This window comes from Pelodiscus sinensis, chromosome 31, assembly GCF_052426305.1.
Source record: "Pelodiscus sinensis isolate ZL-2025 chromosome 31, ASM5242630v1, whole genome shotgun sequence".
NCBI classification, from domain to species: Eukaryota; Metazoa; Chordata; order Testudines; family Trionychidae; genus Pelodiscus; species Pelodiscus sinensis.
In genome coordinates, this window is record NC_143082.1 from 1,291,173 (window position 1) to 1,303,275 (window position 12,103).

At 69.7% G+C, this 12,103-nt stretch overlaps 1 protein-coding gene across 2 annotated transcripts in view; it reads left to right on the forward strand.

The window, feature by feature from the left end:
- Window positions 1-12,103, forward strand: part of PDE4A (phosphodiesterase 4A) — a 104,098-nt gene that overhangs the window by 21,574 nt on the left and 70,421 nt on the right. Inside the window, exon 3 of one of the 2 annotated variants that reach the window (XM_089774804.1) lies at window positions 157-389. In XM_089774804.1, the coding sequence (XP_089630930.1) occupies window positions 157-389 (233 nt within the window). Of the gene's footprint in view, window positions 1-156; window positions 390-7,481; window positions 8,154-12,103 lie in introns of those variants that run through there. The other variant, XM_075917790.2, reaches the window with a different exon arrangement.

Here is a 12,103-nt window from a genome sequence, read left to right on the forward strand (position 1 = left end):
CCCCCCACATCCTCAGCAGGGCCTGGCTGGCTTGGGGGCAGGGAAGGGGGCAGGATGGAGGGGGAGGAAAGGTCATGGGGCGCCCTCCTCCCAGGCCGGGTTCCAGTGGCTCTGGCCCCTGGGCCTGACGCCCGCCCTCTGCTCTCTGCTTGGCAGAAGCCCAAGGAGCTGCTGGAGCCGGGGCCCTGCAGCCGCTCCTACACGGCTGGCAGCATGCTGGGCGCGGAGCTGAGGCGCAGCCGGCGCCGCCTTTCCTCCAGCCTGCAGGTGCCAGCCTGGAAACCCCTGGACCGGGCGCGCTCGCCGGAGCCTGACAACGTCCAGAGGCCGACCACCCTGCCGCTGCGCATCCCGCCCCGCATCGCCATCACGCAGGCCGAGCCGGACAGGTAGGGGTGGGGCCGGCGCCGCGAGGGGGCGGGGATTACCGTGCGTGTGCACAGGTACACCGGGGAGGGGCTGGGCACCATGCCCTGTGTGTGCAAACACTCTGAGGAGGGTCTGGTCATCGTGCTCTGCACGTGCAAACAACCAGGGACGGGCTGGTTATTGCGTCCTGCGCGTGCAAACACACTGAGGAGGGTCTGGTCATCGTGCCCTGCACGTGCAAACAACCAGGGACGGGCTGGTTATTGCGTCCTGCGCGTGCAAACACACTGAGGGGGGTCTGGTCATCGTGCCCTGCACGTGCAAACAACCGGGGACGGGCTGGTTATTGCGTCCTGCGCGTGCAAACACTCTGAGGGGGGTCTGGTCATCGTGCTCTGCACGTGCAAACAACCAGGGACGGGCTGGTTATTGCGTCCTGCGCGTGCAAACACACTGAGGAGGGTCTGGTCATCGTGCCCTGCACGTGCAAACAACCAGGGACGGGCTGGTCATCGTGCCCTGCGCGTGCAAACACACTGAGGGGGGTCTGGTCATCGTGCCCTGCGCGTGCAAACAACCGGGGACAGGCTGGTTATTGCGTCCTGCGCGTGCAAACACTCTGAGGAGGGTCTGGTCATCGTGCTCTGCACGTGCAAACAACCAGGGACGGGCTGGTTATTGTGTCCTGCGTGTGCAAACACACTGAGGGGGGTCTGGTCATCGTGCCCTGCACGTGCAAACAACCAGGGACGGGCTGGTCATCGTGCCCTGCGCGTGCAAACACACTGAGGGGGGTCTGGTCATCGTGCCCTGCACGTGCAAACAACCGGGGACGGGCTGGTTATTGTGTCCTGCGCGTGCAAACACACTGAGGGGGGGTCTGGTCATCGTGCCCTGCACATGCAAACAACCAGGAACGGGCTGGTTATTGTGCCCTGCACGTGCAAACAACCGGGGATGGGCTGGTCATCGTGCCCTGCGCGTGCAAACACTCTGAGGGGGGTCTGGTCATCATGCTCTGCACGTGCAAACAACTGGGGATGGGCTGGTCATCGTGCCCTGCGCGTGCAAACACTCTGAGGGGGGTCTGGTCATCGTGCTCTGCACGTGCAAACAACCGGGGATGGGCTGGTCATCGTGCCCTGCGCGTGCAAACACTCTGAGGGGGGTCTGGTCATCGTGCTCTGCACGTGCAAACAACCAGGTACGGGCTGGTCATCGTGCCCTGCGCGTGCAAACACTCTGAGGGGGGTCTGGTCATCATGCTCTGCACGTGCAAACAACCGGGGATGGGCTGGTCATCGTGCCCTGCACGTGCAAACACACTGAGGAGGGTCTGGTTATTGTGCCCTGCGCGTGCAAATGCCCTTAGGAGGTCTGATGCCCAGGGCAGCGCCCCACCCTCTCTGGCCTGACGGAGGTGCCTGTGCTCCTGGGTGAGCCCCTGGCAGCTCCCTTGGCTGGGGTGGCGCCGGGCGGCCCCCTCTGGGGTCTGGCCCAGGGCGAGGGGGGAGTTCATGGGCCGTGGGCAGCAGCTGCACTGGGGGGTTGTTCAACTCAGATGGAGATTTCTCGGGCAGGGCGGAGCTCTCTGTAACCCTCGGCTCCTTAGCGCCTCCTGGGCCCCGCCAGGACCCTCCCTGTGCCGCGTCCCTGGCCCGGGCCCGGGAGACCGTCAGCCCCCCACAGGGCCAGGGGGCTGCATCTCCGGGCTCCAAGGCTGCCCCCTTAGCCGGGGGAGGCAAGATCACTGGAGCCCCAGGGGGACGGACAGAGCCCAGCGGGGGCCTCGCTCCTCTCCCCGGACCCCCGAGCTATTCTGCCCCCTCGGCTGTGGCTGCAGGTGGGACGCGGGGACGCTGTAACTGCTGCGTCCCGGCAGGGCGGGAGGGGCTGTGCCAGGGCCTGGCCTGAGTAGCTTTGGGCTGGGGGGCGGGATCTGTCTGACCGGCGGGCAGCGGATGGACGAGCCCCCCCCTCCCCCCCGTCAGCTGGGAGTCAGGCCCCTTTTAGCTCCGGAGAAGCAAAGTCCCGGCCTGTCCAGGTTCCTTCTTCTACCCCCCCCCCGACCAGCAACCCAACAGCCCCCTCCCCCCCCGCTGGGCTTTGTCATGAGCCAGGCCCCCCCCCCCCCCCCCCGCGACCTACATGAGGCCCAACCCTGCTCTGTCCCTCTTAGCAGCTGCTGACACTGTGGGCAGCTTTCCCGGGCCCCGTAGCCGCGGCAGGGCTGGATCGTCCTGAGGCTGCAGCGTGGCACCGATTTCCAAGCCAGCTGGGCCCTTCCGGAGCCCGGGCTGCTCGGGGATCTGTGCTCGCCCCTTGGGAACGGCGGCTGCGGTGCCCTCGGCCGTGGGGAGCACGCGCCCTGCGCTGGCAACGCCCCTCCGTGCACTGGCCGCCCTCGCACGGCCGACGGACTCAGGCCAGCTGGGGGGGCGGCCACGGCAGGGCGGGCGCTAGACTCTGCCAGGCGCCTGGCAGGTGACACATGGGCACTTCTGGCAGGAGCCCAGGGCGAGCTTGCGACTGGCGCAGGCCCCACAGCTGCCTGGCCCTTTCCAGGGAAGCCAAGTGTGCGGCAGGGGGTGCCACGAGCCACGAGCCACGAGCAATGCGAGCCCAAAGCTCCTGCCAGGAGACGCCGCAGAGTCCTTAAGAGGCAAAAGCTTTCAGGGGTCAGGTTAGTTTCCCGGCCACCACACAAGGGCCAGGGGTCACATAAGAACGGCCGTCCTGGGTCAGACCAAAGTTCCATCTAGCCCAGTATCCTGTCTGCCCACAGTGGCCAGCACCAGGTGCCCCAGAGAGGGTGGACCGAAGACAATGATCAAGCGATTTGTCTCCTGCCATCCCTCTCCAGCCTCTGACAAACAGAGGCCAGGGACACCATTTTATCCCCTGGCTAATAGCCTTTTATGGACCTAACCTCCACGAAATTATGTAGCTTCTCTTTAAACTCTGTTATAGTCCTAGCCTTTACAGCCTCCTGTGGCAAGGAGTTCCACAGGTTGACTACACGCTGTGTGAGGAAGAACTTTCTGGGTATGTCTACACTACCCTGCTAGTTCGCACTAGGAGGGTAATGTAGGCATACCGCACTTGCAAATGAAGCCCGGGATTTGAATTTCCCAGGCTTCATTTGCATAAGCGGGGAGCCGCCATTTTTAAATCCCCGCTCATTCGAACCCTGTGCCGCGCGGCTACACGCGGCACAAACTAGGTAGTTCGAACTAGCGGGGTAGTGTAGACATACCCTCTTTTATTCGTTTTAAACCTGCTCCCCATTAATTTCATTTGGTGTCCTCTAATTCTTCTATTTAGGGAACTAATAAATAACTTTTCTTTATCGGCCCTCTCCACACCACTCATGATTTTATAGACCTCTATCATATCCCCCCTCGGTCTCCTCTTTTCTAAACTGAAAAGTCCCAGTCGCTTTAGCCTCTCCTCATATGGGACCCGTTCCAAACCCCTCATCATTTACTTTAGGAAGTAAAACCACCATTAACCACCTCCCTTTTCTGGATGCCATCCATGATAAGGTGTCCTTCACTGGACAGTAGCGATCCAATGTTTTCCTTCACTTTTCTCTTGCTCCTCATGCATTTATAAAATCTCTTTTTATTGGCCTTGGAGTCCCTTACTAGGGGTAATTAATTTTGTTCCTTGGCCTTTCTGACTCTGGTCTCTCCACAGGTGTGGTGTTCATGCACGTTTCCACTTTCTGCAGGATGCCTTGTGTTGATTATGTCACTAAAGCAGTCCCGAGGCCTCTTGCCATTAACCATAGAATCAGAGATGGCGAGGGTTGCAAGAGACCCAGGAGGTCATCTAGTTCAATCAAAACGGGGCCAGCTCTAACTAATCCTTCCAGCCAGGGCTTTGTCCAATTTAGCATTAACAGTCTGTAAGCGCAGCAATTCTACCCCCTCCCTAGCTAACCCATTCTAGGGCTTCTCTACCCTCCTAGTGAAATAGTTTTTCCTAATATCCAATATAGACCTCCCACACTGCAGACCGTTGCTCCTTGTTCTGTCATCTGCTGCCACTGAGAACAGCTTAACCTCTTCCCCTTTGGAACCAGGGACATTAACGGGCAGCAGGTTTCAAACAAAACTGAAGGAAGTTTTTCTTCAACCTGTGGAACTCCCTGCTGGAGGATGCTAGGAAGGCCAGGACTGTAGCAAAGAGCTAGATCCGTGCATGGAGGTGAGGCCCATCGGTGGCTATTGGGCAGGGCTGGGGTCCGTGGTCTCAGTTTGTCAGACGCTGGGACTGGGTGACAGGGGAGGGAATCTCATGATGGTTCCCTGCTCTGTTCCCTCCCCTGGGGCGCCTGGCCCCCCTCACTGTGGGCAGCCAGGCCACTGGGCTGGATAGGCCCTTGGTCTGACCCCGCTTGGATGTTCTCATACGGTGGTACCGCCAGGCTCTCAGCAGGGATCCAGGCCTGCTGTGTGAGCGCTGCCCAGAGGGTGAGAGACGGGCCTTGCCTGGGTCACGAGAGGTCCTAGCGGCCAGGCTGGGGTGGATCCCACTGTGCTCGGCGCTGCACAGAGATGCCCGACCCTGCCCTGACAAGCTCTCAGTGTGGGGGAAACCGAGGCACAGAGCGGGGGCGTGGCTGGCTCAGCTCTCAGCAGGCCCAGCTCCCCGGGGCCCCACTCCCGACCCGCAAGATGCAGCTCGTCCCTCGCTTGCCTCACTCTCCCCCAGCAGACTTGCCTCCGAGGCTTCGCAGTCGGATGTGCCCAGCACATCCCCCCGGCAGCGCCCGGTGCGCAGGGCACACGCCCCAGTTGGCAGAGCGGGCAGAGCTCCAGGGAGAGGTGGGGGCCCCAGGCCCGCCCGTGCTGACTGCGTGCTGGGCATCCCGCGCCGTGCCCAGCTCGTTCCCCGTGCCGGCACCAGGGAGTTTCACTAGTGCAGGGCTGGGAACCCCTCGTGCCGGGCCTCGCGGCTGGTCCCTTGTGGGCTTTGTGCAAGCGACCGAGGGCCTGGGAGCTGGGAGCTTTCAGCCTGGGGGCGGGGCAGAAAGCTGGCGGTGAGCTACCTCCCAGGTTGCTGGGGGGGGCCAGGCAGGGGCTCGGCTGGGAACTGGCCTGAAGTCCGGCTGTGACCCTTGCAAGGGGCAACCGGGCCAGACTTAGGCTGCGTAGGGCATGACCCTGCCACCAGTGAGCTGGGGGTGCATCCAGAGTGCGAGGCAGGACATCGGGTTCGGAGCCTGGCTGGGCCACAGGCGCATCCCTGCGTCTCGTGGGGCCGTAATGCTCAGACTCCAGGCTGCTGGGGGAAGCACGAGGGCAGCGAGTGGCTCTCCTGGACCCGTGTGCTCTCAAGTCTGTACATCTGGGTAGCAGGCACGGTTCCCATCCATGTGTGGAATGCATTTTGTTCTGTGCACCAAGGCTGTGAGATGTGCACCACCAGCAGGAACAAAACTGAGCTGTGGGCAGCTTTGGAACCTTGGGCAGCCGCCCGAGTGCCCGGCTCCCAGGGCCCCGTGGCAGCAGGTGTGTGCGGCGTGCGCCCAGCGTGGCAGAGACTTCCCCGCCAGAGCAATGAGGCCAGGCTGGCTCCTGTCCGTGCCGCGGGAGAGGGGGAGGGGGCCCGTTTCACAGACTCCCCAGCGAGCCCCCCCCCGACACCAGGCTGAGGGGCTGGTCCCCAGCGGAAGCTGTCGGGTCGCTTGCGAGTGGGACCGGCCCCCGGCACGTTCCGGGTGGCACCGAGGCCGGGGCGCTCCGTCCTGCGCCCGGATGCAGTCGGCTCGCTGCCCGGCGGCGTGGAACAGAGGCTTTGGCTGCTCAGCCCAGGAGACCGTGGCTGCTGGCGTGGCGGGTTCCTGGGTTTCTCTCTGGGAGCGTGGGCAGCGCCCGGGGCCTTGCCCAGCCCTGGGGGCCCGCAGCAACGCGCCCCGTCCCCCTGCTGTGGCCAAGCGCAGGCCTGTGGCCCTGGGTGGCCGTCGCTGAGGCTCGCAGGGCCGTGGCAGGGGCTGTGTCAGCAGCACCCAGCCCGACAGGCCCTGAGCTCCAGTGCTACCCAGGTCCACACTCACAGGCCCGGGCCGTCGCGGCTCCTGGGGGGTGGGGAGGGGGGGGAGGGGGCCATTGACTGTCCCAGCCCCCCTGCCCCGGGCAGCTCCCCCAGGCAAAGCCTTTGCAGGGTGCTGGGGCTGGGCTGCGCACAGGGCCCTGGTGCAGGGGCAGCACAGTGCCGGGTGCCTGCCTTAGCCTCGAGAGGGGCCCCCGGCCTGTGCTGCGGGTGGCGGAGCCGTGAGACGCGCAGGGTCGGGGCTGGGCCGGGGGCCAGGGCTCTGCATGGAAGGAGGGTGCCTGGCACTGGGGGGGGGATAGAAGATGGGGGACCAGGGCTCAGCGTGGGGGGGATGAGGCTGGGGGGTAGAAGACGGGGCTCGGTGTGCGGATGAGGCTGCAGGGGGCGGGGAGGGGGCTCAGTCCTGGGGGCGGGCTCTGCGGGGGCGGGGGGGGGGGGGGGCTGGGGTCGCGGGGCGGAGAGGGGGCTCGGTCGGGGGCGGGCTCTGCGCGGGGCGGGGCGGGGGCTCGGCTGGGGGCGGGGCGGGGCGGGGGGGGCTCGGTCGGGGCGGGATCTGCGCGGGGGGGGGGGCGGGCTCGGGGCGGGGGGCGGGGCGGGCTCGGGGGGGGCGGGGGCTCGGTGGGGGGCGCGGGGGGGCTGGGGGCGGGGCGGGGGCTCGGTCGGGGGGCGGGGGGCTCTGGGGCGGGGCGGGGCGCGGCTGGGGCGGGGGGGCGGGGGCTGGGGGCGGTCAGGGGCGGGCTCTGCGCGGGGGGCTGGGGGCTGGGGGGCGGGGCGGGGGGGCTCGGTCGGGGCGGGCTCTGCGCGGGGGGCTGGGGCCGGGGCGGGGGCTCGGTCGGGGCGGGATCTGCGCGGGGGGCTGGGGGCGGGGCGGGGGCTCGGTCGGGGCGGGCTCTGCGCGGGGGCCTGGGGGCGGGGCGGGGGCTCGGTCGGGGCGGGCTCTGCGCGGGGGGCTGGGGGCGGGGGGCTCGGGGCGGGGGCTCGGTCGGGGCGGGCTCTGCGCGGGGGGTTGGGGGCGGGCTCGGGGCGGGGGCTCGGTCGGGGCGGGCTCTGCGCGGGGGGCTGGGGGCGGGGCGGGGGCTCGGTCGGGGCGGGCTCTGCGCGGGGGGCGAGCGGCAGAGCCGTGAAGCGGCGGCTGCGTGTGGCCGCCGGGGTCCGCGCTCGGAGCTCGCAGCCCGTCGGGGCGCAGCGCGGCCATGCGGAGCCCGGCGCGGGGCAGAGCCCTCCCGGGGGGCGGCTCCCGGCCCCCCGCGCCTCGCCGCGCCGCCCTGTGACATGCGGCGAGCCCCGGCTCGGAGCCGCCGCCGCCCCCCGCCCCGCAGCGCCCAGCCCAGCCCCTGCCCGCCGGCCATGGAGAGGGCGCCCGGAGCCGGCGCGCCGCGGGCCCGGAGCCGAGCTCGCCTCTGACCCGGCCCGGCCCGGGTCCCGCCGCGCCGCGCCGCGATGGAGCCGCCGCCGTGCGCCCAGAACCTGTCGCTGTCCCTGCCCCAGCCCCGCGAGGGCCCGGCCACGCTCCGGCCGCCCCAGCACCTGTGGCGCCAGCCCCGCACCCCGATCCGCATCCAGCACCGCGGCTACTCGGACACCGCGCGGCCCCCGCCCCGGCCGATCGAGCGGGCGGACGCCATGGACACCAGCGACCGGCCGGGGCTGAGGAAATCCCGCATGTCCTGGCCCTCCTCCTTCCACGGGACCCCCAGCCACGGCCAGGCCGGCGGCAAACGGTAGGTGCCGGGGTGCGCCAAGCGGGGGCGCCGGGAAGTGCGGGGCCCTCCCCCGGTGCAGGGAGTGGGGGGCCGGGGAGGTGGGGGGCCCTCCCCCGGTGCAGGGAGTGGGGGGCCGGGGAGGTGGGGGGCCCTCCCCCGGTGCAGGGAGTGGGGGGCCGGGGAGGTGGGGGGCCCTCCCCCGGTGCAGGGAGTGGGGGGCCGGGGAGGTGGGGGGCCCTCCCCCGGTGCAGGGAGTGGGGGGCCGGGGAGGTGGGGGGCCCTCCCCCGGTGCAGGGAGTGGGGGGCCGGGGAGGTGGGGGGCCCTCCCCCGGTGCAGGGAGTGGGGGGCCGGGGAGGTGGGGGGCCCTCCCCCGGTGCAGGGAGTGGGGGGCCGAGAGTGTTGCTGGAAAAATACCCCCCGCCGCTTGGGTAGGCTCCAGCCCTGGCTGGAGCTGGGGGGCAGGTTTTGCCAGCGGGGCCATTGGAGCAGAGCTCTGTCCCCGGGGGCAGCCCCGGCTCACGCGTGGCTCAGAGCCCCCCCGGCCCCGGCAGCGCCACTCTCTTGCCAGCTGCTGGGGCGGTGGGTGGAGCTGGGAAGCTGCGGCTCCCAGTGGCCCGTGGGGCTGGGGTAGGAAAGAGGCAGCTGCTGTGGCATGTGCAGGACTCGGGGCCCCCGCCCCCGGCTGCGCTCCCTGGCCGGCCGGGCAGGCGGCGGAGAAACGTTCCGCTTACGACCCCCCAGCCAGCTCCCGGGGAGCGCAGAGTGACAGCCGGTGCCACCCAGCCAGCGCGTGGATAACGGGGGGGGCTGGCGCCGGGCTCCCCCAGCGGCTCCCCAGCGGGCCGGCTCAGCTCCTGTTGCTGGGCCCGCGAGCCCTGGCGTGGCCTCTCCCCCGCGCCCGGTGCGTCTGGGCTCCTGCCCGAGGTGCCCAGGCAGAGGCCGAGGGGCGCTCGGCTCCGGTTGCTTTGCCCCTTTCTTCTTCCTGCCGGGACCCCATCTCCTCGGGCGTGGAGCCGTCCCTGCGGCCGATCTGCCCAGCGGCCCTGCCCTGGCCCATGCGGCCCCCAGGCCAGGCAGCGTGGTGCTGTGGACGGGGCGATTCGCCGGGCGGGTGCTGCGGGTTTAGCTTGAGCCCAGCCTGTTCCAGCGCCGTGTGCGGGCTCGGCTCCGCACTGGGGGCGGTTTGTGGGACTGGTTGGAAAGCTGGTTGTGGGGCAGCTGCCCTGTGCGGGGGGGGGGGGGGCCTGGCTGCATCCGTCCTGGAGCGCCTGGCGCCCCGTGTGCTTGGCATGTGCTGGCGGAGCCCTGGCATGTCCCCGACTCGCGGGTCCTCCAGCCAGGCCTGCTCCGGCTGCAGGGTGGAGTGGAGTCACCCTCCCCCCCCCCCCCGGAAGGTCCCGTTCCCCTCCCCTCCCTGACAGCCCCCCCTGCCTCGGGCCCTGGATCCCTCCCCGCCCCTCCCCCCGGCCTGACAGCCCCCCTGCCTCGGGCCCTGGATCCCTCCCCGCCCCCCCCCCGCCTGACAGCCCCCCCTGCCTCGGGCCCTGGATCCCTCCCCGCCCCTCCCCCCAGCCTGACAGCCCCCCTGCCTCGGGCCCTGGATCCCTCCCCGCCCCCCCCGCCTGACAGCCCCCCCTGCCTCGGGCCCTGGATCCCTCCCCGCCCCTCCCCCCGGCCTGACAGCCCCCCTGCCTCGGGCCCTGGATCCCTCCCCGCCCCCCCCCCGCCTGACAGCCCCCCCTGCCTCGGGCCCTGGATCCCTCCCCGCCCCCCCGGGCCTGACAGCCCCCCCTGCCTCGGGCCCTGGATCCCTCCCCGCCCCCCCGGGCCTGACAGCCCCCCCTGCCTCGGGCCCTGGATCCCTCCCCGCCCCCCCCCCCTGACAGCCCCCCCTGCCTCGGGCCCTGGATCCCTCCCCCCCCCCCCGGGCCTGACAGCCCCCCCTGCCTCGGGCCCTGGATCCCTCCCCGCCCCCCCGGGCCTGACAGCCCCCCCTGCCCCCTGCCCTCCCCGCCCCCCCGGCCTCTGGATCCCCCCCCCCCCCCGGGCCTGACAGCCCCCCTGCCTCGGGCCCCCCGCCCCCCGGGCCCCCCCCCCCGCCTCGGGCTCCCTCCTCCCCGCCCCCCCGGGCCTGACAGCCCCCCTGCCTCGGGCCCTGGATCCCTCCCCGCCCCCCCGGGCCTGACAGCCCCCCCTGCCTCGGGCCCTGGATCCCTCCCCGCCCCCCCGGGCCTGACAGCCCCCCCTGCCTCGGGCCCTGGATCCCTCCCCGCCCCCCGGGCCTGACAGCCCCCCTGCCGCTGCCCCCATGGACCCTGAATCCCTTTTCCCACCACTTCTGAGCTTGACTCCTCCCCGCCCCATGCGGGGGTGTATCAGAGCCAGTGGGCTGGACCTTTTGCCCCCGGGTGGAAAATGCCCCCAGCCCTAGTCCCCAACCAGCCAGTGCTGTGGATTTGCTGGCCCTGGAGGGACTCGCTTTCCGAAATGGCAGCTCTGTGGAGCGGGGCCTGGCTGGGGGGGGTCCTGCGGGGCAGGCCTGGCAGGGCTGTGGGGAGGGTGGGCCCTGCAGGGGAGCCTGGCCGGAGCTGCCGTCCTCCATGTCAGTCCAGGCAGCGTCTTCGTCCTTTGCTGGGTTTCTCCTCCCTTCCGCGAGGGCCGAGAGCACTTTGCTGTCATGCGGGGGGGGGGGGGGGGGCCTGGACTCGAGCCCTTGGACCCCCTGCCCCGGGCGGGCGAATCCCCATGGGGCCCGCGGGCAGGCCCTGTCCAGCCTCACCGCAGCCCGCCGGAGCGGCGTGGAACTGGGACGCGGCTTTCGAACGTGCCCGCCCCGTGATCCGCTCCCCGCTGGCTGGCGGCTTCGGCTCCGTGCCGGGGGGGGGGGGGGGGTCGACTGACAGGCCTTCCTCCCCCTCTGCCGCTCATGGAGCTCGAAGGCCGCCTGCCCCTCCCAGGGAGGGATAGTCGAGCGGTGGCGTAAGGCCCGTGGGGGGGAACCGAGGTCGCCTGGGCTCCGCTCAGTTGCGGGGGGGGGGGGAGCAAATCGCTTTGCTTGTGGTGCACGCTGGGAAGAAGCGTCTTTCTCCAGCCCTTGGGCGTTTTGATGGCTGTGTGGTGTAGTGGTTAGAGCAGGCGTGGGGCCCCTCAGGACCGGCTTGCCTGGCCCTGAGGCTGGTACTCCAGCCTCCCTGCTGCCCCACCGCGGGGCTGGAGCGCCCAAAATCTTTGGGGCCCCCTAGGCTCTGGGTGCAAGGGGAGTTTGGGGAGGGGCTCTCTGCTTCTCCCTGGGCCTATGGCAGCTCCCGGCTCGGTGTTCGGCTCTGCCTTGAGGGTTTTTGCTTCTCGCTTGTGATGGCGCCAGCTGATTTTCTGGGGGTTCCCTGCCCTGGGCCAGAGGCGGTGCTAGGACTCCGGAGACTTGGGGGGTCTGCTCCTGCCCTGCTTCGTGGTCTTGGCACAGCCGCCCCCGCCGTGGTGCAGTTGTCCTTGGGGCAGGGGCTGCTGCTTGGCATGCGAGCAGGGGAGCCAGGACCTGCCAGCAGTCAGACCCGAGGTGGGATCATCTGGTGGCTCGGTGGCCGCGTGCCCTGAGCTGGGCGCTGGGGCGGCTGCCCAGGAGGGAGTCAGGTGCCACCCAGCAGTTAGCAGAGCGCCTGCAAGCGGGTGTGTCGACTGGTGGTGCACGTGCCTCGGTGCACAGAACAACATTTATTCTGCACGTGGATGGAATGAAGGGCTGGGGCAGCTTCCCACGCCTGCCCCACGAATCCCTCCGGCCCAGGCAGGAGAGTTTGAGCCGCGTCATTCGTTACCCAGCCCTGGCCGAGTGGGTGGGTGGGGCGTGTGTCCGTGGGCCCCTGGGGGCGGGATCGTCAGGCCAAGGTCCGTGGGGCCGGGGAAACAGTCCCCAGATCAGCAGCTGGGGAGGGGGAGCCAAACAGCTGCTAGAGCCGCCCGGAGGCCT